This window comes from Mixophyes fleayi, chromosome 1, assembly GCF_038048845.1.
Source record: "Mixophyes fleayi isolate aMixFle1 chromosome 1, aMixFle1.hap1, whole genome shotgun sequence".
Lineage (NCBI taxonomy): Eukaryota > Metazoa > Chordata > Amphibia > Anura > Limnodynastidae > Mixophyes > Mixophyes fleayi.
Window position 1 is genome coordinate 240,373,841 of NC_134402.1, and position 25,482 is coordinate 240,399,322.

The 25,482-nt window shown below is 38.4% G+C and overlaps 1 protein-coding gene across 1 annotated transcript in view; it reads right to left on the reverse strand.

The window, feature by feature from the left end:
• FBXO10 (F-box protein 10) overlaps positions 1-25,482 on the reverse strand; it is a 103,108-nt gene that overhangs the window by 36,331 nt on the left and 41,295 nt on the right. Inside the window, exon 7 of the mRNA XM_075208385.1 lies at positions 2,704-2,774. Within this exon, the coding sequence (XP_075064486.1) occupies positions 2,704-2,774 (71 nt within the window). The remainder of the gene's footprint in view (positions 1-2,703; positions 2,775-25,482) is intronic.

Genomic DNA, 25,482 nt, shown 5'->3' on the forward strand with positions numbered 1-25,482 from the left:
CAGTGATGCTGCAGGGAGCCTCTCTGCCTTGTCGTGGCTCTCTGCCCGGAAGCCGGGCACCTGGGGGGCTGGGACTGAAGCAAATAGCAGCAGCTGTGGGGCGCTGACATCTTGTGACTGGAGGCAGACATGCTGCTTACAAGGGGACCCGCTGCCGCATCCTTAATTACACGCTAAGGTCTCTCCCCACAAAACCACTCACATCTCAGGAGCAGCTGCTGGTTAAAAATGGTGCCTGTTACCTCCCTTAATTCACTGCGGAGGCCCCCTCCCCTAATAAATTTGTTTGGGCAAGGACTGGTGGGCCTCCACGCTGCTGTTGGGCCCCACACTGCTGTACTCCATGATGGCAGCCCTGGTCGTATGGGTTGCAAGTGTCAGATGCATGCAGATATGAATTCCGTTCATTTGCATAAGTTTGGTTTCTGGGAATGCTTAATGCTAATTTGTGCAAGATCGATTATTATTATCCTTTATTTATGAGACGCCACAAAGAGTCTGCAGCGTCATACATAGAGCATGGGATAACAGTACAGGGTAACAATACATGGCATACAGGGTAGTACAAAAACAAGGTGCAGTAAAAGCAAGTGCAATAAGTATAAACAAAGTGCAAAGTATAAGTATCCGCTAAGCAGAGAAAGGTGCATAGGGCAAAGAGGTAACAGTGAGTTTTAGTGTACAGATGGAAGGGAAAGAGGGTGGAGTGGAGTGATTAAGGGGCAGAGCCTGTGCCCAGTAGTGAGGGCGCCACTTACAGGATCAGGGCATAGATGGAGAAGTGGAGGTATGCGAGAAAAGAACAACTGGAGATAGGGGAGGAATCAAGTGACAAAATGGAGACAAGAGCCGGGGGTCCAAAGGTAAAGAAAAAACAAGAGGCTGAGGACACGAGGAAAGAGGGCCCTGCCCAAGGCTGCTTACAATCTAAGGAGGAGGAGGAGACTGAGAGGAGACACAGAGTAGCCAGATGGGGTGAGGGACGAGAAACTGAGGGGAGAGAAGCACAGGAGTAAGTAGAAGCGGGCGAGGTATAGTATGGTTAGTATAGTAGGATAAAGACAGAGATGAAGATAGGGACACATAGGAACAAAGTAAGGAAACAGATAAGGGAATGATAAAAAGTAACATGGAAGTTGTAAGGGCGATATTTTGGATAGTTTTATTATAATATGGAGATATGGGGGAAATGTAAGTAAAGGAGATAGGAGGGAGAGACGGAGGGATATAGAGGAAAGGTAATTGGATACAGGAGACGTGGTGGACACAGGGTGGATAGCCTTGCATCATTTACTATGTTTACATTATAAGATACACTATGCTTGAATCCGGAACTGTATGACTATGTTATCATGAAGACTGATATGTCCTACATAAAAAAACACACATATACATGTCTTAATGTGTTTCTCAATCTATCTTTCTATACCATTTCCAATGCTGAAAGCCCCTAACATCGGTGGTATAAAAGGAAATAAGAGAACAAGAAGTAAGATACTCCCTACCATTATATAGAAAACTGCCAAAGTAAAAGCACCACTTGTAAAGTAAGTCACAGATGCAAAGTATACTAAAAGCAGGCACTGCCACACAGCTGATCTCTCAGTAAATACAGCAAGTAGTATCCCATGATAATTAAGACTACAGATAAAAATGCTGTATAGGCCTAGTTATCAATTGTTGGATACAGGAAGAGTTTTTACTGACTATGAGAGATGGGTGATTGTTGGGACATGTTTGTCAGGACATAAATGATGAACTTGCTGAAGTTTCGGGCTAGGTGATATTGGCATAGAGCACAGCCGTAACTTAGAATTCAAGCGCCTGGGGCGAGAAAGACAAATGCCGCCTCCCTAGCCCTCAATTTTAACCAAATTAACCTAAAATATTCCTAAATTGCGCCCCCCTTCAGCGTTGCGCCCTGGGCGGTCGCCCCTGTCGCACAGCCCTAGTTACAGCCCTGGCATAGAGGTCTGATGGAAAGAGGTCATGGGCAAATGTGGGTAAAGGAGATTGTTGAATGAAACTTGAGACAATGGTCTCTACCACCACTAACATCATCTCCTGGAAGCTCTTATGAAAGAATGGCGTTGCATATAAGAATACAGCTGTAGACACTTGTTGCAACTATGCCAAAGTATATTGAAGTTGTTCTGGCAGCTTGTAGTATGCAGCACATTATTAACACACTATCTATATCTTATTTCCTTTGTTTCAGAAGTTGCTGTTCGGTGTCCTTTGAAATTACATTTGAGGAAAAAGAAATACTGACACACCCACGGCATCTGTTTAAACAATTAAAACATTAGAGGGACCACTGCTGCTAGGTGTAACATTCTGTGGACAGCTGGGATATTAGTTTAACTCCTCATATTTATGTAGTATCTAAGTGGGTGGTCTTATATGTCATGTCTTAAAAAGAGTAGCAATCAAAGTGATTCCATCATGAAATATTACCACCAAATACATCTTCAACTTGCATTATTTTATTCCTTCTGCCTTCAATATTTAACATGACCAAATTAATTGATTATTTGTAATTAAGGTTTATACATTATGTAAAAAACTGAAATGAAAGAAAATCTAAAAAAGATGAAACTAATATGGGTGAAAAATGTAAGCAATAATCTTCTGAAGACAATAGAATAAACAACAGTGTATGATAATTGTACCGTTTATTTTTATATAAGTATTAAACAATACCTGTTATTTGACCTCTTCCATTTTCATTCACTGCAATGCCAGCTGCCAGGCCTTGAAATATATGGTTTCCACTGCAGAAAAACACACAATTAAAGTTATCAAAATATAAAATAAAATATTTCTATCTAATATGATTGTATAACTATTATACAGCACCTGTAATGAGCAAACAGTGGAGGCAGGCATTTTGTGAGCTGAACCATTATTCAGTATAATGCAATTCACTAAGAGCCAAGAGAAAAATGTGACATACCGTATTTCCCCATGTATAAGACGCACCTTTTGTCCCAAAATTTTGGGTCTAAAAACTGGGTGCGTCTTATACAGTGGTAGTAGCGCTTACCCTGTCAGATGCTTCCTCTGTCCGGTAAAGTCTTCTTTCTTCTGTCCATTCTGATCCGGATGCTGGAAAGTCGCTTACCGTCCTCTTCGCGATGACCGGATGTGGTGCGTGAACTGCAGATGGAACGCACACTTCCGGTTTCTGCATTTGGCGTTTTGTCCAATCAGGACTTTGTCAAAGTCCTGATTGGACATCCGGTCATCACGAAGATGGCGGTAAGCGACTTTCCAGCATCAGAACGGACCGAAGAAAGAAGACTTTACCGGACAGAGGAAGCATCTGACAGGGTAAGGCAGAATTAGCAATAGGGTTAGAACTCCATCTCTCCTCTGTAGTACCCACTGCACGATTACTCTGAAAAAATCCTCAATTTTTTCACATGATTTATACAGGTGCGTCTTATACATGGGGAAATATGGTAATTCATATCTGTAGGGGTGCAGTGGCATAGGAGACACTACCAGATCCTCTCATATCCAAGATAGCATAAAATTGATAAGCTACATCCTCAACAATACAAAAATGCCTGAAATTTTGACAAAATAAATACGTGCATTATTGAAGGTAGGAGCTAACAATTTTATGCTAGATTCACTAAGAATCAATGTCAACACTGAGGAATTTCATAACCAACATCCATTAGGCACTGATAAATGTAGATGAAGCATTTTCATGTATATTAGCATGGCTAGTGCTGGGTCAGCGCAGGTGTCATAAAGCCCAGTTCAATCCTTTACTGCACATTCTCAGAAGAGGTGTCACTGCATATGTGCAGCACCCTCATACCCCTGTGCTTGTTCTGCTGCCCGCACTCTGCAGAGTGCAGGGCGGGGAATTTAGGTGGTGGAACAGCAACCGCTGACCTGCCCGCGCTGGGAAAAATATACTGTATATATGTTTAAAAAGGCTGGCAGGGCACTGCGAAAGCTTGGCATCCTCCTTCCACACTTACTGTGCTTACAGTGTTTCACAGATCCTGTATACTGGTTAGGCCCAAACAAATGGCTGCCTTCCTTGTTTGTAAGTGATATGTGCTATTTTAGTAAATTATGGCAGATTCTAAATTATTGGCAAATTTTACTACACTCAGCACTGTGTTTATATGCAAATGTTAATCACTCATCACTAAAATAAACATTCTCCTTTCACCTACTCTACATAAATGAGAAGGATTATATCACATAGAAGCTAAGTGCACCAAGAGATCATTTACATTTTCTACAGCTCACCATAAAACGTTAAAAAATATTATATATCTTTGTACAACTCTAGTTAGTTAAAAAACATCCCCCAAGTCAAAAATTCTCTTGTGCGGGTTCCCCTATGACCACCACCAACATTTTTTTTTATTTGATCTGTGGATCCACAGCACTGGCACCCAGGAAAGTAGTATAGTAGAAACAAAATGTGGAACTAACATTTCTGTTTGTTATTATAGAAAAGTAGTTTGAACAGCATTAATTGTGTATTTGGCGAGTGCAGAACATCCATATTTTTTTATTTATACAATGTGGGCAACCCCCTCTTGCACCCCAGAGTGTATCTGAAAAGCGTAGAGGATCAATGTCTTTTTTTTGTATATATATATATATATATATATATATATACGCACACACACACATGCACCATTATATATTATAATATAATATATAATATATGACCTATGACCTAGCCCAGTGTGCTGCTAAAGCTGGCAGTAATGGATTCAATACTGTAGAGAAACAACAATGCCAGTGCATGTTTTCAGAACAGCACCGTGGTAACTCAGAGGTTATAAAGACTGAATGGCTAAGTACAGGTAGATGGACATTAGGAGTGGGTTGTTGGCACCGAGAAGAAAAATTCTGTTGGAAAAATAAAACCAATACAACTGGAATCAAGTTTTAACGGCAGCTGTCAATGGAGTCAAATAAATCCCTGTAAATTGGATTAAATAATCCAGCAGGAATACATTTGCAGGTTAGTCAAAAAGAATCATGAATTCATGAATCAGAACAAGTGATTACCAAACCAGGATTCCAAATTTTGATCAGCCAAAATCAGTTGTAAATAAAAATATCTTTGAACAAAAAATTATTTATGTGTTAAAAGAATCTTTATACAATCTAATCCAGAACGTTTTTCATTCAATATTGATGTTTGTCAATCAGAAGCTAGAATGCAGTGCTCATGAACCAGTATGGTATAAAGTGACTTTAAGGCACAGGTGGTCAACTAATGATGAGATTCTCAATTCAGCTGTTCACAAAAATAAATCATCTCCTCTCTAAAGTAAGATATAAGATGAATCACTATAGAGTAGTGATTAATCAATATATATATATTGGTTTTTTTAAAAAAATATCCATTGACAATTGCTCTTCCCAGAGGAGGCCTATATAGAGCTATATTGAACTCTGATTGCCTGTTAATTCAGGTTTAGCGCAGGGCAGGATCATTGCTATCAGCCAACATCTGCTGTGACATCTGCAGTGATTCAGAAAGAATCACATCTGAAACTTGGAGAAGTTGGAGAGTTCAACGCAGCACTACAAATGGCTTTGCACTTTAGTCTTAGTGCTAGATATAACTACACAGTCTTAGTCTTGACTACAGATATGTCTCTGCACATTACTTTTGGTAACAGATATTGCTCTGCAAGCTTGTCTTGGCATCAGATATGGCTCTGTATATTAATCTTGGCACCAGATATGGCTCTGCACATTGGTACTGAAGACAGGTATGGCTCTGCATGTCACACTTGTCTCCAAGTGTAGCTCCCTCTGGAGACTGCACTGCTAGTTGTTCAATGAACTGAAAGTTCCTGTGCAGAAATATGCAGTCAGCTTCGGCTCAGTGATGCATGCGATAAGGAAACGGGCCAGGAACTATAACAATGTGCCAAGTAATACACTAAGATAGTCTTTCAAACCGTCTACTATACCATACACTATACACACGCTATCACATCTCACAAACTAAGTTAGAGCCCTGCTTAATTAGGCACACCTTTAGAAAGTAAGCAGATTTATCTCATTACAGTGCCATAATATTAAATCTCATTTTACCTCCATTCAACAAATGGGTATTTTTAATTACTGGTTGCTTAATTGTTTTTTTGGTTAAATTGCCCTGGAGTGTAGGAAATTTAGATTATAAGCTTCACTGAGGCAGAGACTGATGTAAATGAATAAATATTCAGCTAAAGGCGTCAGGGGTCGAAAAGGGCAAGGACTACAGGATAAGTGTATCAAGGATAGACGGTTCACAGATCCCTAGAACAGTAAGTCAGAAAAAAGTCATGTGCAGTAACATAGAACATCTTTAAAAAAAAATTGTTTTGCTTTATATAATCTTCATACAGACAGGGCAACACCAAATTTTAAAAACATTTAATTTTATTTTTTCCACAGTATGAACATTGTGATATGAGGCTGCTCACAAGAACATAGTAATTGTCGCTTTGTTGCTGCCACATGGCTATGTGACTGCTGTCTGCACCTTGTGTCTAGGTTTCCCGTTTGGGTGACTCTAGTTTCCATGGCAATTTGTTGTTATCCACTTGCAGTTCACAAAGTCATAGTTCTAAAGTTTGTTCTGGTGACTTTTTTTAAATGAAAATTTATTGTCATTCTATAGCTCTAAGAAAATCATGTTACGGGGAAAATTGCATGAACCTAAACTGTATATTCTAATAGAATGCGACCTGGCTCCCACAAAGAAAAATAACATTTAATCTGTGTTAAGTTATATTATCACTTCAGTAGAATCGCTCTTGCAAGTTGTGTATTGTAGGGAAAAACATTCAGTCTGATATTAATAATAGATGTTAAGTCAACTTGACTAGCAGAACTACAGGGCTTTTGTGTCTAGGATCCAATGCTTCTGGAGATATTTACATTCCTGGAACTTTCACTTGTACTATGCATGCTGCAGAAGCCATCCAATCTGCTTCAATAGATACCCTAGCTGCTATATAGAATTAATTCTGAAAAGACTTCTATGCAAACTTGAACATAGCAATTCAACTTTTAGTGAGAGTGAAGAAACTTAACCTGTTTTTTTCTGGACTCTCAATACTTTTTTCTGTTTCCATCTCTGTAATCTTTCTTACCTAGCATTTCCATACTGTTAGCTTTCCCTGGTTGGTAAATTTATTCTGTATTCCATTCTGTCATCCACTTTCACTCCATATCACCTCCCTGAACTGTATAAATTGAGAAAGGGATAGAACAGTGAAACAAGTGTGTCCAGTTTTAGGGTTTCCTGAACTCAGTCAGCTGAGAACTGCATAGGCAACAACTCTATATGAAATTGTAATCTCGCAATTAGTACTTTACATGTATTCGTTTTTATATTCATTAAACACTGTTGTATCTAGGAAATTATTAATTCAGGAAAGTATTTGTTTATATGTTTAGTTTATTGATCGTCTACAAAAAAACTGGTCTATCATGAATTGCCAATAAAGTTCAATTGTAGTTCTGTTATCCGAGATGCATGAAACCATAATGCAGTCTCCTGACCATCCTAGCGCTGGCTTAATCTGCTACTGAAAAATATCAGTTTTGGAAGCAAATAGTCTCAGGACGGCTCTAAAAAGGAAAGAATGTTCAGGAATAGAGTCTGAAATTTGGATAACAATAGCAGTTGCTAGAGCTTCTAAAAGTCATGTATAGCATACTGTACTCCAGATTGTGATATTTAAGCATAGACAATTAGGCTAATATGAACAATAAACCAATCCTTGGCTTCATCCATGACTTTGACATTAAATTGGCAAATCTGAGGTTAATATATAATACAGTACATATTTTTACATTTAAATAAAAAAGATAATTTTGTGCATCTTGTATTCCAAAAAAATATACACTTGAGTCCACTGTTATTGCACCCTCTGACTCAACGTATGTTTGTGATGGAATTGCCTAATCAACACCCATGACTCACTCAATGGCAAGCAACAAGATATTCCCAAATCATGTTACAGGCTACTTTCATTTTTATTAACTATTTCTAATATGCCTGCAATGTTGGTTAACATAAGGGGTTATTTATATACATTTTCCCTGTAACTGTTAGTTATCCTAAGTATACTATTATGTGAAATGTGACGCTCGAGGACACCACTGCCTGATGAAACGCAAAATTGCAAACATAAAGTCCTAAATGCTCTCTTAAAAAGCAGCGCAAACCACTTAAGATTTGTCGGCCTTCCTGAAAAGGTGGAAGGGCGACAATCCCAACACTTTTTTGGACCACTGACTGATTCAGCTGTATAGCAGAGGTGAATTTTCCGACCAATTTGCTATTGAAAGGGCGCACCGCATCTACAAGGTATGTCCACCACTCGTTATTGCTAAAATCCTGCATTATAAAGACAGGGGTAAAGGGTCAATGCGTGGTTCTCTTCCCTGACTTTTCCATTGATATTCAAAAGAGCAGGTCTCAATTTCTACAAGTTAAAAGGTGGCTGAGAGATCTTCAATCGCCTTATGCCACGTTTTTCCCTGTGAGATTACGTGTGGTTGCAGACAGTACCATCCACTTCTTTGATTCAACCCAGGCTGCAGTTACCTGGCTGGATTGCAATGTCTTTCATTGAACCTAGTCTGGACTACCACATAGTCCTTTTCCATCATGAGTGCCTTTCCAACTATTGCTACAGTTGGATGCTCTTTTGGGTATCGTACTATATGCTTATGTCATATCTCTGTTCTTATACTACCTCTCCATAGTTTTCACAGGAAACAGGACCCATCGGTACTGAACATAAACAGGCATTAGCAATAGCTAACATTGAGCACAGAAATATGTCGCTATCTAAATGAGAAGTATTATAACAACAGAGATATGACATAAGCACATATGCTGCTCGGGTTCTCAAATCCTCTGCGCAACTTACAGAGGAGTTTGCATCCCCAATGAAATCTTTTATTATTATTTACAACTTCGACATGCTGTATTGGCCCAATTTGAGTGCGGAGTGCCCTCGTTTGAAGATTTCCCTATGAAGATCCTACTTCAACCCTTAGGTTACTTAAAACTCATCTCCTCTATTTGCTGAGCAATATGCAACCAAAAATCTTGCACATTTAAGGGAGATTTTGGCCCCCTGCAGGATGAGGAATGGGGGATACGTCTAAGTAGCTCTCGTAACGCAACTGCCTCTTTGAAATTCCAGCAGATTCATATATATGTTCTTCACAGAGCATACCGTAGTGCTTGTAGATTGGCTAAATTTAGATCTAACCAGACCACTCAGTGCCCGAAATGTGGTACCCCTAGTAGTAATTTCTGGCATCTCCTATGTCAGTGTCCTAGTATTTAGCACTTTTGGTCCGGAATTATTCGGTGTATTAATAAAAGTGGAGTGAAGGTGCCATTATATTCACCTGATATTTGCTTTTTTGGGTTGCAGCTGGAGGATATGGTAAGCAGACTGACGCCTTTACTACCTAATAAATGTATGTTAGCTAAGGTCTGTATAGCTAGATAGTATATGGCTCCTACCGGCGCACATGTCCGTGATTGGATCAAACTAGTGAATGATACAGTAGGACATGATCGATTTGTGTATACCAGTAGGAAATGTTCTCTAAAATATGAAAATATTTGCGGTCGGTGGCTGGATTCCTGCTTTGCCTCCTTTGAATAGACCCACGAGCACCCTTGATTTTGTATTTCCCATTTATTACTCTCTCTGTTTTGCTGGCAACATTGGATATTATTTTTGTCTTGTTCTAATTCCATTGTAACTATTGTTCTGCTTGCTACGGCTTTCATCAATGTCAAATGTGATGTTTGTTTATTTCTGGTTAACTTGTATGTTCTTTGTTTGTATTTTATTTATAAAACCTTGTTGAAAAATAATAAATACGCTGGATTTAAAAACAAAAAAACAAAAAGAAAATCAGGAGACAGGTCTACTTAGGGAACTAAGCGGATAACATCAGAGAGGGAACATTGTCTTTCAGTTTTTCCAATCGGACAGCACTTTAAGTTCAACACAGCATTATCATGTGTCACTGCCAAGAGACAATACTACTCTCACACAATGCCCTTTTATACCACTCTCCACATGCAGTCCTCATCCATTGTGCCTGTCATGTCACATAGAGCATACATCCCAACATTCCTTATTAGAAAATCAAAACAACTTATGACAGACCCCTGATCCACCAAAACAACTCCCAGAAATCGCTCATGTCCACCCTATCACTAATGAGGACATACCTATTTCCACTTTAAACCACCGTATCTCTAGATTGTTCTGTGAGAAATAGGACTATTGCAGATATGAATAACATTTATTATTACAATTATTATTATTTTATTTATGCAATTCCAATATATTCCACAGTGCTGCACAATCAAAGAATTTTATTCAACCCCATTCCCTGATCTATTGGAGCTTGCAATTTAATTTTTCTACTACATGAATGTGCAGATACATGCACACCAAGGTTAATTAACCAATCTGTAAGTCTTTGGTCTGTAAAATTAAACCAGAGCACCTGTACTAGACACATGTGAACACGGATAGAACATAAAAATTACAATTAGATAGCACACTCAGAATGAAACCCAAGGTCCCAGGGAGATAGCAATGCTAACCACTAGTATTATATACCACCAGACAACCCCCTTAATTGCCCACCATCCTTTCCTCATTCCCACAATATCCTGCTGCTTCACTTCTCTCCCACAGATACAATGCAGCTCAGGCACTCTGCCCTACGTTACACATCTGGCACCCTTCACAAAACGTAAGCTGTGCAATGTGGAAGGTAATGAAAGCTGTACAGAGAGGCACCCAATGAAGTCTTTGCAATGGGATTTGATTATGAACAAGTACAGTTGCTTGTATGTAGAGGGGTGATTAGTGGTTAATCATATTTATTATTTCCATAAAATATGCCAATCAACAAACATATATGAGATTGGGAGCTAAAAGTGAATAAAACTACATTACCTTTATCCTATCTTTTGTAATGGGACTTGCTACTGATGAAAAACACAGTAGTCCGAGGGTAATGTAGTGTATGTACAGTATATCCTGCCATATGTTATGAATACACCAGCAAACATGACTTATGTTTTTCTGATTCATATATAAAATATACTGTACACTGATTAAATTGTAGACATTCACGAAAAAATAAATAAATGTTATTTTAGCTATTTCCCTTCATTTTCAAATCAGGATAGTCTCTACCGGTGAGGTATGTGATATGAACATGAACCACAAGTATTTTACCCTTGCTGTCTCTTACTGTGCACTTATAAAATAAAAAGGGAAAAGTATCAAATCATATTAGATGTTTTATTATGTTAAAATAAGATTTAAAATGAGATTTGAAGCTAAATCTAATGTGTAACATATGCTCATCATATATCTCACTGCACAAAAGAGTTGTAGAGAAAATAGCTAAAAGCAATTAAGTAACACAGTCGTGCTTCAGCTTCCAGTTCCTGCATGTTAATATTACACTCTCGCACACAGGAACACTGACTCTTTCCTAAGGCATTTTCTGCACATATAAATCCCTAATGTTTTTGAATAATGTATCCAATATACTTCCTACTGCTGTAAGTGCACTATAACTAATTCATTGTTAGCCATTAGAGGCACTCTAACCTTAAAATAAATAGTTTCTACCTTGGAACCTGACCAAGCCCACAGTGACAACATAAGCTGCCAATTGATGTCATACCTACACCTACCATACCTACTTTCAATTAGACAACCCACAAACTATTGTACTATGAAATGATTATTACACATGAATAAGTCCACTACAGCGTTTTCAGCCAATTATCAGGCCAATCACCCAATAAACGAGTGTTCGGCCCGATATTGCACTAATGTGTACGCTTCAATGATGAACAACTATAATTCCAAAGCACATAATATCGTTTCATTTGATTTTTAAAACAGACTAAAAATCTTGTTCATCGATGGAACAATGTTGTTTCAATCCTGTAGTGTGTATACACTCACGATAAGGATCTCCATAGAGTTTACAGAGTCTTCAGTCGATGGTTATGACTGCTAAAGATCACAGAACTGAAGGTAATCGAGCTTAAGACTGGCAAGATGGCTCTGGCAGGAAATAAGTGCTTATGAGACAGACAAAGAGAATGTCAGTCTGCTGGATGGTGAGCTCTACAGGCAGATTTAGTGCACACCAATATAGTAAATACTTTACTATGCACATTACTATGCATTCAATTTTAAATCTTTCCATTATACTATCTTTCCATGGATAGTAGGGGAAAGACAGGGTAGAGTGCCTACAATCTTTTCACAGGTATTGCTTTCACAAGATGACAGCCATATTGTTTCTTCTGAGCTTCATTTTTTGTTAAATTGAATGTTGAATGCACAACATTTCCTAAATTGTTAGCAAAACAAGATTTTGCTCCACTTTCCCCCTTCTGGAAGTTTCAACCATGAAAAACTCCATCTTGCTTAATGGTACATTATGAATATTGATAGCAAAATATAACTAGCATATTATGAAACACGTAGCAGCCTTGTGCGATCAGGCTGATATAAATAGATAAAGCTCCCACAGGAAACTCTTCAGAAGTCTCCCCTGTGGATGACTGTATCTCCCTTGTTAGCCAACGGCAAATATGCTATGAATTTTCTCAGTTTCACAATAACAAACTCTACCTCATACTTCTAACAGAATAAACAATGTTTTACACAAATTCATGTTTCCATGTTCTTTTTGTCAGGAGAGGGTTTTTTTGCGAGATAAAACTTTAGGGCATAACTCTAAAATTGAATAATTATTAGAGGAATTCTTAGTAGAATTCCCTTCCCTGCATTATGCTGGGGTCTATTTATGGAACATTTACGTATTCTTTCATCACTAATAAGAAAAATATGTAAATGATATATAACCTTATACTACTATACAATATGCCTGAATATGGCAGTTAGAAAACAGCAAGTGCATATTTGACGTGTAACAGGAGTAATATTTACGGAAGGTTAAATTCAGCCAAAACAATTCCTAACTACCAGGTGTTTGTTTTTTATTTTTGCTTAATTATACGTAGCTGTTTTTTAATTTCAGGCATAACAAATTTGTGGACTATGCCAGTGTGTAATTATAATACACTTTTAGGAGATAAATAGCAGTGCCCTTACAATTTCATTCCATTTTCCCCAAGACATATACAGATTAGTACTAAATGCAGGTGTAGTGCACTATCCATTACTGTACGGCAAATAACAAAAAAACTTTCTACTATTTGACATGCATTGTAAGGTTTCAATACTTGATAATACCTGACATGCTGTATAAGAACAGGCATAATGTAAACTAAAAGGCTATATTATTCCACATGAATACATTCACACTAGCAAATCAGCAGCAGTGTAAAAGTGATTAAGAGCCCTGGCATTACATTGAAATTGAGAATATTGAATATTGTTGTGGTAAATCGTTCAAATCCAAATGTCATCTCCCTGAATACATTTAATTGCTTGCATAATAACATCAAATATAAATATAAATCATGATAGTTAAAAATAATTAATTCATTTTTATTTCAGAATAAGATGAAATTGTGGTAGACTAGGAATGTACAATCTAGACTATATTCTAGAAGAGATTGAGATGAAAGGTTATCACTGCAAGCGATTTGATGGCTGTTTCAGTAATAAACTGCAGCAACAGCCCTCCACTGTACACAGTTTACATTCAAACATCTCCTGACTCAATTCCAGAAGCATCAGATGGAGGTGTCAGCGGGGGTGGAAATTTCTGGAACTCTAATATTTCAGTAATTAACACATCAATTACTTAATTCTGCCCAGATTAATTCCATGGGGAAATAAATGGGTGTCAACATTATATCCCAAGCAAATTGATAATGTTGCCAGGTCTGTAGTTAGGGAGAGGTAGTAAGTTAACATAAATTGCCCCGCTGCAGTACTCATCATCATCATCATTTATTTATATAACACCACTAATTCCGCAGCGCTGTACAGAGAACTCATTCACATCAGTTTCTGCCCCATTGGAGCTTACAGTCTAAATCCCCTAACACACACACCCAGACTGAGAGAAACTAAGGGTAACTTAATAGCAGCCAATTAACCTACCTGTATGTTTTTGAAGTGTGGGAGGAAACTGGAGCATCCGGAAGAAACCCACGCAAACACGGGGAGAACATACAAACTCCACACAGATAAGGCCATGGTCGGGAATCGAATTCATGACCCTAGTGCTGTGAGGCAGAAGTGCTAACCACTAAGCCTGAGTACTCTTCATGAGCAAGCTGAAGAGCAGTACAGGGTCACAGAAAAATAAATATTTATTTATGCTTAAAGACATATATGTGTCTTGAAATTGATAATATATTGACTTTTAATGTTGGATGTTCACGGATGTTTTTAGGGTACTGTAATGTCCCCTTGACTGCAGGAAATAAGTTCTGGATTAAGCTGTTTTAGTTGTCATTGGAGAGCTACACTGCAGGAGGAGCTTATGCCTAGTCTTGCTAAGGGGTGGGAACTAGCTATATATAGTTAGAGTAACTACATCCTTGCTTACTCTCCTGGAACACCAGGGAGCCTCCAAAATTTCCCAAGACTCCAGGGAAAGAGAGGGCCATCTTGACACGCTATCTTAGCCGCGCCACCGCACTTACCACTTGGACCTCCCCAGGACTGTTCTTTAGCATGTTTTTGTTGTAATATGTGTTTATTTTCTCCTAGTCTCAGTGACACACAGATCAATGCAACATAGTACAAATATGATAATTATTGGGAAGGAAGCCGATATCTGTAGTTGACCTTTGGTACTGGTTAATGAACAGCAAGTTTATATAATCGAGATTTAAGCGTTCCAGTTATTGCCCCATTATGCGGGCAGAGACTTTTGATAATAAAAACGTGTCTGACTTTGATCAACAAATTGTGTGTCTCTTGTTGTGAGGGTCAAGTGATGTATTAAATGCCACCCCTACAGCAGTCACAAACCAGTGTTGCTACTAGTAACAGTGACAGTTCTGGGATGAGTAACAGTGATGATGTAACCTCATTCACATCTATGCTATTTCCATTTTGGTTGTAGGAAAACGGGATTAAAAACACACCTGTGCCCCAGTGAATCCACACTGGTGCACAAGTATACACAACCTTTCATAATATGACATATGGTAAACACATATTAAAATCAAATCACAACATTATATGAACTTGGAATACAAAGATCATAGTTGCCTACTCTCCAGGACTCCCGAATTTCTAGGAGTTCTACTGGACACCTGGGAGAGCAGTGCACCCACCCCACTTCCCTAGTGAAATGGTTGGGGATTGAGCGTAATGGCACGATTCACAGAGGAGAACCAAAATGTTGGCAAGTATGCTAAACATATTCAATATTGAAACAGGACCCTATTTTTCTTTTTTTTTGTCTGTTAATACCCAGTCTTGTTATATTACAGTGTTTGTACCCAAATGTAAAGCGCTATGGGGTATGCTGGCGCTATATAAATAAATGTCAATAAATATGCCATAATTAGTTTTCAGTGTGAAATATTGTGCTGTATATATTGAAATCAAAGCAAATTTGATAAGAGCAAAAATATTTTGTCTATTCAACCAGCCAACCACAAATATATGGCAGGGCAAAACATTTCTGATTTTCTAGGTAAACAGTTCTTACAGTCAAGGAACGGTGAGATAGTTCTACCCCTCTCTAAAGCATTTTCCCCCCTTGATTTTGCGCCTATTTAAGAGGAAAAATAATATTAATTTCACTGTGTATACTAAGCAATAATTAACCTGTAAAATCCCTTTTTATTAAAGCAGTAATCATACTGATCTAATACAGTATGTTGTTATTTTCCTTACACAGTGTGTAAAAATACAGCATGTTTTCCTGTCTTTAAAGTGATATTTTAGAAATACAAAGTTGGCAGCCTTACAACATGCAATGGAGAGAATACTGTATTTTGAGTTTTATCTCAAGGGAATGAGTGTACTTAGGATGACTTATAATTGACAAAAATGGCAGGACTACTGCTAGCACATGACAAATCACCTGCCATAGCAGCAGTAAAAATGTCACAATGTCTGGCTCTTTTAACGACTCTACAGTATTTGTAAACTATTTCCATTGGTCACACCTTGCACTGTTTACCTGCTTACAACATACTAAAGCAACTGAATCTCACCAGTATTAGTATTGTTTTGTAAGTGGAATATAAGAAGTAAAAAAACAACACTGACACATTTTACTTGTTTACTTTTTATAAAAGATTGTTTTTAGATATAACATAGATGTGTTGCTCGGTAGTTTGAATGAGACCTTATATGAACATTTATAGCAAAGATGTCAAGTGATGTCATTTGTTATTGTTACAATGTTCATACATAAGATTATGCTGTGGGCTCCATAACTTGTCTGTAGTTTCCCACTGCTATTGACAAGTGGTGAAGGGAAATGGCAAGAAAGCCGCCAATGGCTTGGGTGAAGTGTGGTGTCAGGATTAAGACAGGGATGAATTCTCATTTAAATGGTATTGGGTCTCTTTATAAACAACCATTTATAAAATCTGACTTTGAATGGACTTCGGGGCCTATATGTAAAATGCTGAAACGCTCCATCACCCCTCTGAAAAGTAGCTCTGGATTAAGGGTTGGTTCCTTAGTAGTGAGCAAATGTAAAAACTGGGAGTTTATTACACTCATTTGTATTTTATTAATCAACAAATTTTAAGGTAAACCAGCCCCAGGCATAGACCTAATATTGGGGGGTTGAAAAATCAGTTGACCGTGATGTTCGTAAGAACAACACGGCCCGCACACTATTACTACGGTAATAATTTACCATCATCAGTACGGTAATTCACACGCTGAATTTTGCTCGCAGTAATCTGCTGTAAAATTACCGTACTAACGTTAATAGTGCGCGGGCTTTGACCACATTGTTTGTGAAAACAACGCAGTCAATTGAATTCCCCCCTTGGAAGGTGACTTCGTTCATATATATCCAACTGTTATAGAGTCACACAGAAAGATATATATAAAACACACATTGATATGAAAAATTATTTACTTATGAAATTTCTTATGTGGTATCACTAATCATATGATTGATTCATTTTGATATTTTTATACTGGTCATGATGAAGCCTATCCCTAAGATTTCTAATACTGTCAAACATAACAATGTTATAGCCAACGCACCTACTATAAAGCTGGCCACATATTTATCAAGTATTGCTTTGCAATAATATGTGTGAAAGGGCTAACCCTCCATTTGATTTGTACTGGTACTTCCTTGTTATACGTTTAAATTAAATAAAATCTATATTACAAAAAAGAGACTAGTCAGCACATTTATGATGGTTAAACTACTACAGATATAACTTTAAATGAGTACATTAATACATTTTGTGTCGGAACATATTTTTATCAGCAAAACTATTTTTTACCAAAATGTCATTACATTACATTGCACTGCTGTTTCTTAGTGTTCTGCGCTACTTAAGTTTACTTATTACATAATTATGTTGAGATGTATGTTTATGTAGATATATTTATGGTGATAATGGTATCACTTAATATAAATACCTAATCAATATAAAAGACTTGACGTGTGTCTGGCTTTCTGCCATCCTTGGTATGCATACTTTTGAGCTGATAAATCATTTAGGATACTTTAGAGAATTTTAAGGAGTCAAAGAAGTGTCTGATCACAGCAAGATATACTACCATGCAGACTTCTCTGACAGGAAAATGTATTTTAAAACGAAAGAAAATAACTGGACAGACAAAAAGCAGGTAAAAAGTTCACCACTGGAGCAATTTATCTTTAGTTCATATTTGTTAGTTGCCTTGGAACTTAAACATTCCAACGTATTATGTTCCCTGTAATATTTATTAGAATATTTTAGCATTGATATGTTACAAAAAATAACCACGCACACACACACCCTCTGCAGTTGTTGTAGTGTCCTTAGTTTCAGTATGTAACTGTATTCTGTGTTTTCAGAATGTGTGAGTATTTTTAATAGCAGTCCTTGAGCTTGTTCTATTATACATTGAGTAGGCGGTTTTTAAGGTTTCAGCAGCTTATAATTATATCCTTTTCATTTCATACTTCAACATTTCTGAGGATGTTTGCCCTGGGACACAGTACTGCTTACAGTTGGATACCACTAATTATATTAGCCATACCTCCCAACATTACCAACATTACCTTTGCAAACCAGGGACATTTTACACCACACTTCTGACTTTCCCAAACCATACCCTGATACCCCGGTGTCATGCTTCTTTTCTGTCAGGCAGCACCCTTTGCACCACCAGAAAATGTGACTTTCTTGCGAAAATGACATAACATCATCATCATCATCATTTATTTATATAGCGCCACTAATTCCGCAGCGCTGTACAGAGAACTCATTCACATCAGTCCCTGCCCCATTGGAGCTTACAGTCTAAATTCCCTACTATAGACTCACACTCACACACAGACAGACAGAGAGGGGTAGACTAGGGTCAATTTTCGATTGCAGCCAATTAACCTACCAAAGCAATGTTCACAATTTTGTTTCTTTTAGAGCTTTACACATATACGGGTTCACCCCAAAGAGCTATTTCATAGCCCATCTGTATAGACACTTTGTGTGATCGTGTATTTCATTTTATACTGTGACTCATACATATGGACTGCAAACTATGCACACAGCACTTCAAACGATCACTGTTGATATCTTCCTAATTAAACATTTAATTTCTCTTCTAATTTATTGCTGTCTTTATTTCAAGTGTTACTGTATTTATATTATTAAACACACTATTTACACATATTGGTGCAGTACGGTGGCTAAAGGTTAGCACTTCTGCCTCACAGAACTGGGGTCATGAGTTTAATTCCCGACCATGGCCTTATCTGTGTGGAGTTTGCATGTTCTCCCCGTGTTTGCGTGGGTTTCCTCCGGGTGCTCCGGTTTCCTCCCACACTCCAAAAACATACTAGTAGGTTAATTGGCTGCTATCAAACTGACCATAGTCTCTCTCTCTCTGTCTGTGTGTGTATGTATGTTAGGGAATTTAGAATGTAAGCTCCAATGGGGCAGGGACTGATGTGAATGAGTTCTCTGTACAGCGCTGCAGAATTAGTGGTGCTATATAAATAAATGATGATGATGATATAAATGACTGCCCTTTATAACATTCGCCTAAACTGAACAAAAGTCATACTGATGTGGGTGTAAGAAAGCTTGAACAAGAGACCACACAGGTCTCGAAACGTCACTACCATATATGGAATAAATATCCTTCATTTATTCTGCATTCCCTGAGAGCCATCTGCAATTGTACCAATACAATAAAAGCATTAATAAATAGAAATATGACATATACATTCATTAAGTACCAATGTCTCCTACTTTCAATGACTATTTTTAGACAAGAATGAGTATTGAATCAGCAGTGTTTCCAGGAAAAAAGTAAGAATTTACATAATTAAGGTGATAACAAGCAGCATGTTGAAGTGGAATATTCCTATCTGAGCCGGCAATCACGCTAACTGTCATCCGCATGAGGACTCTTTCTAATAGGAACATGGACATACACCTATGCATATGAGGAAAACAAAGAGATGCATTGGTGCAAACTAAAATGTGCTGCACAACTCATATTTTGTATTTTGTTGCAAACACCTTTTCTGTCCCCTACCTGTACCTAGACTATAGACTGCGATCAAATGGACATTATTCCATTTGTGCTATAGTATTACATGACAGATAAATGATAACAAACAATATTTGTTAATTTAATTGATATATTTTGTTTTAAACATTCCTCATAGTGTATATACAAGCACAAATGTAAGAGTAGCACAAAAGTGGTTAGCATAAAATGTAAATAACTTTGTACAATAATTTGTCCCAAAGTACCCAATGGAGCGGCATTTGCGCAAGCTTGTATAACAAATATATGCCAATGTAGTTAATATTATACACTACACCATTATGAAATGTGAATTAGAGTCTGCCTTGATGTTACCTTGCTTTCATGAGTTATGTTCAAATATGCCTGTCTGAGAGAAATTAGGAAAATCTCAATTTAATAAGGAGGGTGATCCAACCCAACTTACACATAGACACGTCTGAGCAAACTGACAAATATATTGATAATTAGAGTGTAACAAAAGAAATGAAGTTGTGCAGTACTATTACTTATCTTAGGCCTCTAGTCCTATGCGGTTCTCTCTTTCGTAATAGGGCAGGCCCCTCCAAGCTCAACACTTGCAGTGTCTCAATGTCATTAGTTGATGTCTGCAACAATTAAAGGTGCAGGTGGCCATATAGCGCTAAATATTGTGCTGGAATGCACAGTGCCGGCATGGTGTGGGTCAGTGATCCATGCTCTTAGGCCTACTTGCCTGAGGGCAAGTAGGCCCACAGGGCATTTCCCCAGTGGGCCCATCATTTAGCTGCCAAACATGGCAATTGAAATTCCTCCTTTGTGCCACAACTGGACCTTGTGGAATCTAACTCTTACAAAAGTCAATTGGTTTGCTTTTTTTATTTAATTTGTGAGGATTATTTTCTGATTTCTACATTTTAATATATTCAGTTTCCAGACCATGTTAAAATGAAATATTTGAGCTCACTAATTTCAAATTGAAACAGCCAGCGAAGCAGTAAAAGCAGGTATAAATCAATGAGTCTAAAACTAAATGAGCTCTGGGAGTATACTTTAATTTACACAAGGTATAAATTGTAATTATATTTCTAAGGTTAAACCAGATGACAATGAAATAACACTGATGCTGTAATAGATTATTTACAGACAGAAACTAAATCATATTGGAATCTCTGTTAAATTAAATGTTAATTACAACTTCAAATCAAGCTTGGATAAATTACTTTGTTACAGCTTGATGTATAAATGAAATAATGAAAGATTGTACAGATATGTCTAACATGTTCTGTGTATAGTACCAACTACTGAGTGATTACCAGCCAGGTACATCCTACTTATTCTTAATCAAAACCTTTGAGGTTTCTGAGGATAAAAAAACCCGCTGGACTTAGAAAGCCACAGAAGTTGCAACTATGACTCAAGTTAAACTATTCCATTGGTTAAACAAGTTGGAGAATTATACACTTGCCTCTATGGCATTGAGAGGCAAACTGAAATAGCTGAAAATGGCATAGGCAGCCCTCCAGCTTTCAAAGGGGCCGCACAGAGGAAGGAGAGTGGTCAGTGCAATTCCTCCTCCGGGTATGCTGTGTGATCTCCCTGTACTGTGCAGAGGAAGTCACGCGACTGGGAAGTCGGTTCCCCGTGTTCTTATAAGATCGGAAGCAGATGGCTGGGGAGCCGCAGGCGAAGGCTCAGCGTGCAAACCGCATGTTGCCCACCACTGCTCTATAGGCAATCAATCTAAAAAGAGAGTTGGAGTTGGGCAATCTCTTGATCAGTTGGTTTCATGCATTCAGCAGAACTCTATTGCACTGAAATGAGTCTTGACGTACAGATGACAACCACACAGAGACAACAAGGAAAAGTATTTGTATATTAATAGGGAAAGTGTGGTCTAAAGAGATATTCAGAAAAACTCTTGTTTCAGTATAGTTGTCTTCACTTCACAGCACATATTGGGCTAGATTTACTAAGCTGCGGGTTTGAAAAAGTGGAGATGTTGCCTATAGCACCCAATCAGATTCTAGCTCTTATTTATTTAGTGCTTTCTACAAAATGACAGCTAGAATCTGATTGGTTGCCATAGGCAACTTCCCCACTTTTTTCAAACCCGCAGCTTAATAAATCTAGCCCATTGTCTTTTCATGCAAAAGAGTTTGGTTTATGGAGGTTACATACAGATTCCCTTTATTCAGTGATTGGCTCTGATGATGTATGTTATCGAGAGTTCCTTATTTTTGTTTTCCAGATTTATAATACAACAAATAATTCCATATTGCATCAGATACCAGTAATCCCAAATTACACTGGAATTATATTATAGTATGAATTAAATCACTGATCCAGACTTCATTTCATCAGATGTATCTATAGTTCTTTGATAGTAATAATAGCTGTATATATTCTACATTTATATTTATTGATGAGTGTTACAATTAACTTTATCTTAATTCATCGATAAAGCAGTCAGGTACTATTCTCTTTTGTTATATTGTACAAGTGCAACATGCATTTACTACTAACACTGTGAAACCATCACAAAGCCATTCCTGCGCTTTTTCTATGCTATCCTGATCCGTATGTATACACACTGGTTACCCTGGAGGTAATCCTGGTGCATATGATAGTGCTGTAAAGCTAGATGCATCCTGAGATACGTCCAACTGAACAAATGCATGTAAAGGCACTTTTTTACACGCGTGTTTTTCTTCAGGGGCGCAAAGGTGTCCAACTCTAAACGCGCCACTCAGTGTGTAGATATGGCTATGTATTTTACAGAAAATGTAATGAACCATTTGTCGAAGTCAGTAAATTGGATAAAGTCATTTCAATTAAAGTCTAGCAAACTTGGTTGTCTTTGTTTGAAAAGATGCGTACGGTACGCATCGACGTACAAGGCCACGCTACGGCGTGAAAGGGCGTACGCATCCACTACACGTGGCAGCAACAGTAATTGGTCTTTTACCATACATTCGCACAAACACGCATACTTATAAAATAGTACACATTAATGGTAGTTGCAACACATAGTCAGTTATGTCGAAATATAGTAGTATTTATATGTTATATCAGAGTTACATGCATATTAGTGAAATACACGGAACGGGTTAAAGGAATAACATCATGAGTGGTATCATAATGAACCTTGTTACATATCCTACTGTTTGGTTCACTCTGCGAGGGAATCGCAGAGTGCATACACAAGTTATGAATGATAGAGAATTATGAACTACTTAAGACTAAGGAATCCTGGCGGGAAGAGCAGAGCATACCCCCTGCAGAGATGACCCCCTCCTTTGGATTCCTTAGGATGAACCAGCCAATGATTGACGACCCCTTGGACATTCCTGAGACCCGGACCAATAGATGCAAGCCATACCATCTTCATTGTATTACTGTATTTGATTGTGTATATAAGCAGCAGCTTGTGATCCAGAGGGCAGACATCTTGTCCCCAGACTTCAGGATTGAATGACTGCACTGGATCCAGAGCGCCTGCGATAAGTAACGGCTGTATTTACTATTACTTCGCTTGAGCATATTTTTCCACTTATTGCGAATAAATCTTTGTGCTTTGGAAACACAAATCGAGGTTCGACAATCGTTATTGGTTAACGACAGTACGCACATAACAATTTGGGGGCTCGTGAGCTTTGGAGGTTTCGTTGCCGATGATACGCAAGACCAACGGATTTCGGTTCCTCAACAAAGGGTGGAGACGCGTCATAAACGGGTAAGAACGCATGGTGTTCAAAACCTGAATTTTACTCTGTGTTGCGAAACCGAATGTCCGTTTTGCATTATCTAGGGCACGCTAACTAGAACCTAGGGACAAAAGAGAAAACTGTTTATTTTTTCTGTCATTGTGCGTTTTAACTGTATTGCATTGTTTAGCGTATGTGTACTTCCTGCTGTGCGTACGCGAACTTCCGGTAAACTTGCCACGTGGTTAAACAATCGTTTTGATAGTTATTATACATGCATAGTATAATTACTTGTGAAAGCCTCTGAGACATTATTACTATTGTTGGGAACTTTTGATTTTCTGCGCAGAAAAGGTGTATAGTGTGTGATGTTGTAACGTAGATACACTGTTTTATTGTTGAGGTGCTCAGTTGCTGTCTGACGAGGCGGATTGCCCAACTGAAGGACGGTATACAGGGCAGGTATACCGAATGCGAAAACTGGGTTTTCGCAAAGCGCTACCAATAGATCGCAAGGTTTGCTAATAATTAGTATTGGTAGGCAGTGCGATCCGATCGCACCGTTAGTGCGAATTGGTGAAGCAGCTAGGAGGAATTATACTGGAAAGGCAGGTTGATTGTATCGACTTTGCGCTCCCAGCGATAATAAACTCAGCAGATTTTTGTGGTTGAGCCAGGGTATCGAGGAGCTGATAGCCCTTGGGGCCCACAGTGATATTTCTGTATTAGGGACCCTCGCCAGGGGCGAGAAAAGCGAGTGAGCGCGGCTAAAGGAAATACGTTCACCGAGCATTATAGATCTCTAGCGGTGAGTATAGCAACAGAGTTGAAATTATTAGGTGGAAAGAACAGAGCATTGCGGTGTGTCTGTATTTCACATTTGGCCGGAAGGAACAGAGCATTGCGGTGTGTCTGTGTTCCGGGTAGAAGGTATATTGTTCAACATGGGTGCTAAGCATACGCTAGAGATGGTCAGTGTACTGCCTAAGGAAGGCCCTATTGGTTCAGCGAGGTTTCTCATGTGTAAGAAATATGGTGCATATGCAACTGTGTATTGTGACACGTGGGTCGGGATGACCAAGGCTTGTGATAGGCCTTTCCCAACAATAGGGAGTTTTAATGCAGAGGTACTAAATACTGTAAAAGATAAAATATGGTTGATCAAGTCAACGAAAAAGAGAAATAGACATAATGATTGTTTAAAATTGTGGCAAATGGAAAGTAACACGTGGCAGAGCAGCGAATGCAAACCGGAAATAGGCGTGGCGAAAAGCGCGCGCGAGGCGGATGTAACCATTGAGAAGCGTGGCGAATTCAGCGCAAGCGCGCCCCCGCCACCTTATGTGGCGGGAGGGGTAAGTACAGCCGTTGTTAAAACTGAAAATAGAAAAATTACTAAGTTGTACCCTGTTTTAAATCAGTTTCAATCAAGTGTATCTGAAAATGAAGATGAACCCACTGTGATTTCGGCCATTGCCCATGCTGTTAATGTACTAGAGGCTCAGCGCAAGTATGAGAAAATGGCTGAGATAGGTGAGAGTAGCGTGATCACTAGGAGTGAAAGTGTTCTAAATCTAGGGCCTGTAAATCCTGTAGCGTCCCCTGAAGTTAGTGTACCAGAGGGTGTGTTCCCGGTCCGCACAATATCGGTTCCCAATGGGAAACCAGATAAGGATGGTGTAGTTCCTTTAAGAAATATTACAATGCATTGTCCCTGGACTAGATCAGAATAACGTTCCATTATGACTGAATTCCCGGACCCTAGAAAGGAGTTAGCTAAATGTCAGAAATTTGTTAAAGACTTAGGGAATGCTCACAAACCAACCAGTAAGGATTGGCGGGTAGTGTTGAGGGCGTGTCTTCCTCCCAATACTAACATACAAAAATTTATTGGAGATTGTTTGTTGGAGGAAGATGACACCTTGACTGATGAGATTAACCAACGGAATATAGAACAAATTGTCAAACACTTAGCCATCTGTTTTCCAGTAGTGGTAAATTGGAGTAAGATTTTCACCATTAAACAAAAGGATAGTGAAACTGCCTCAGATTACTTTGCT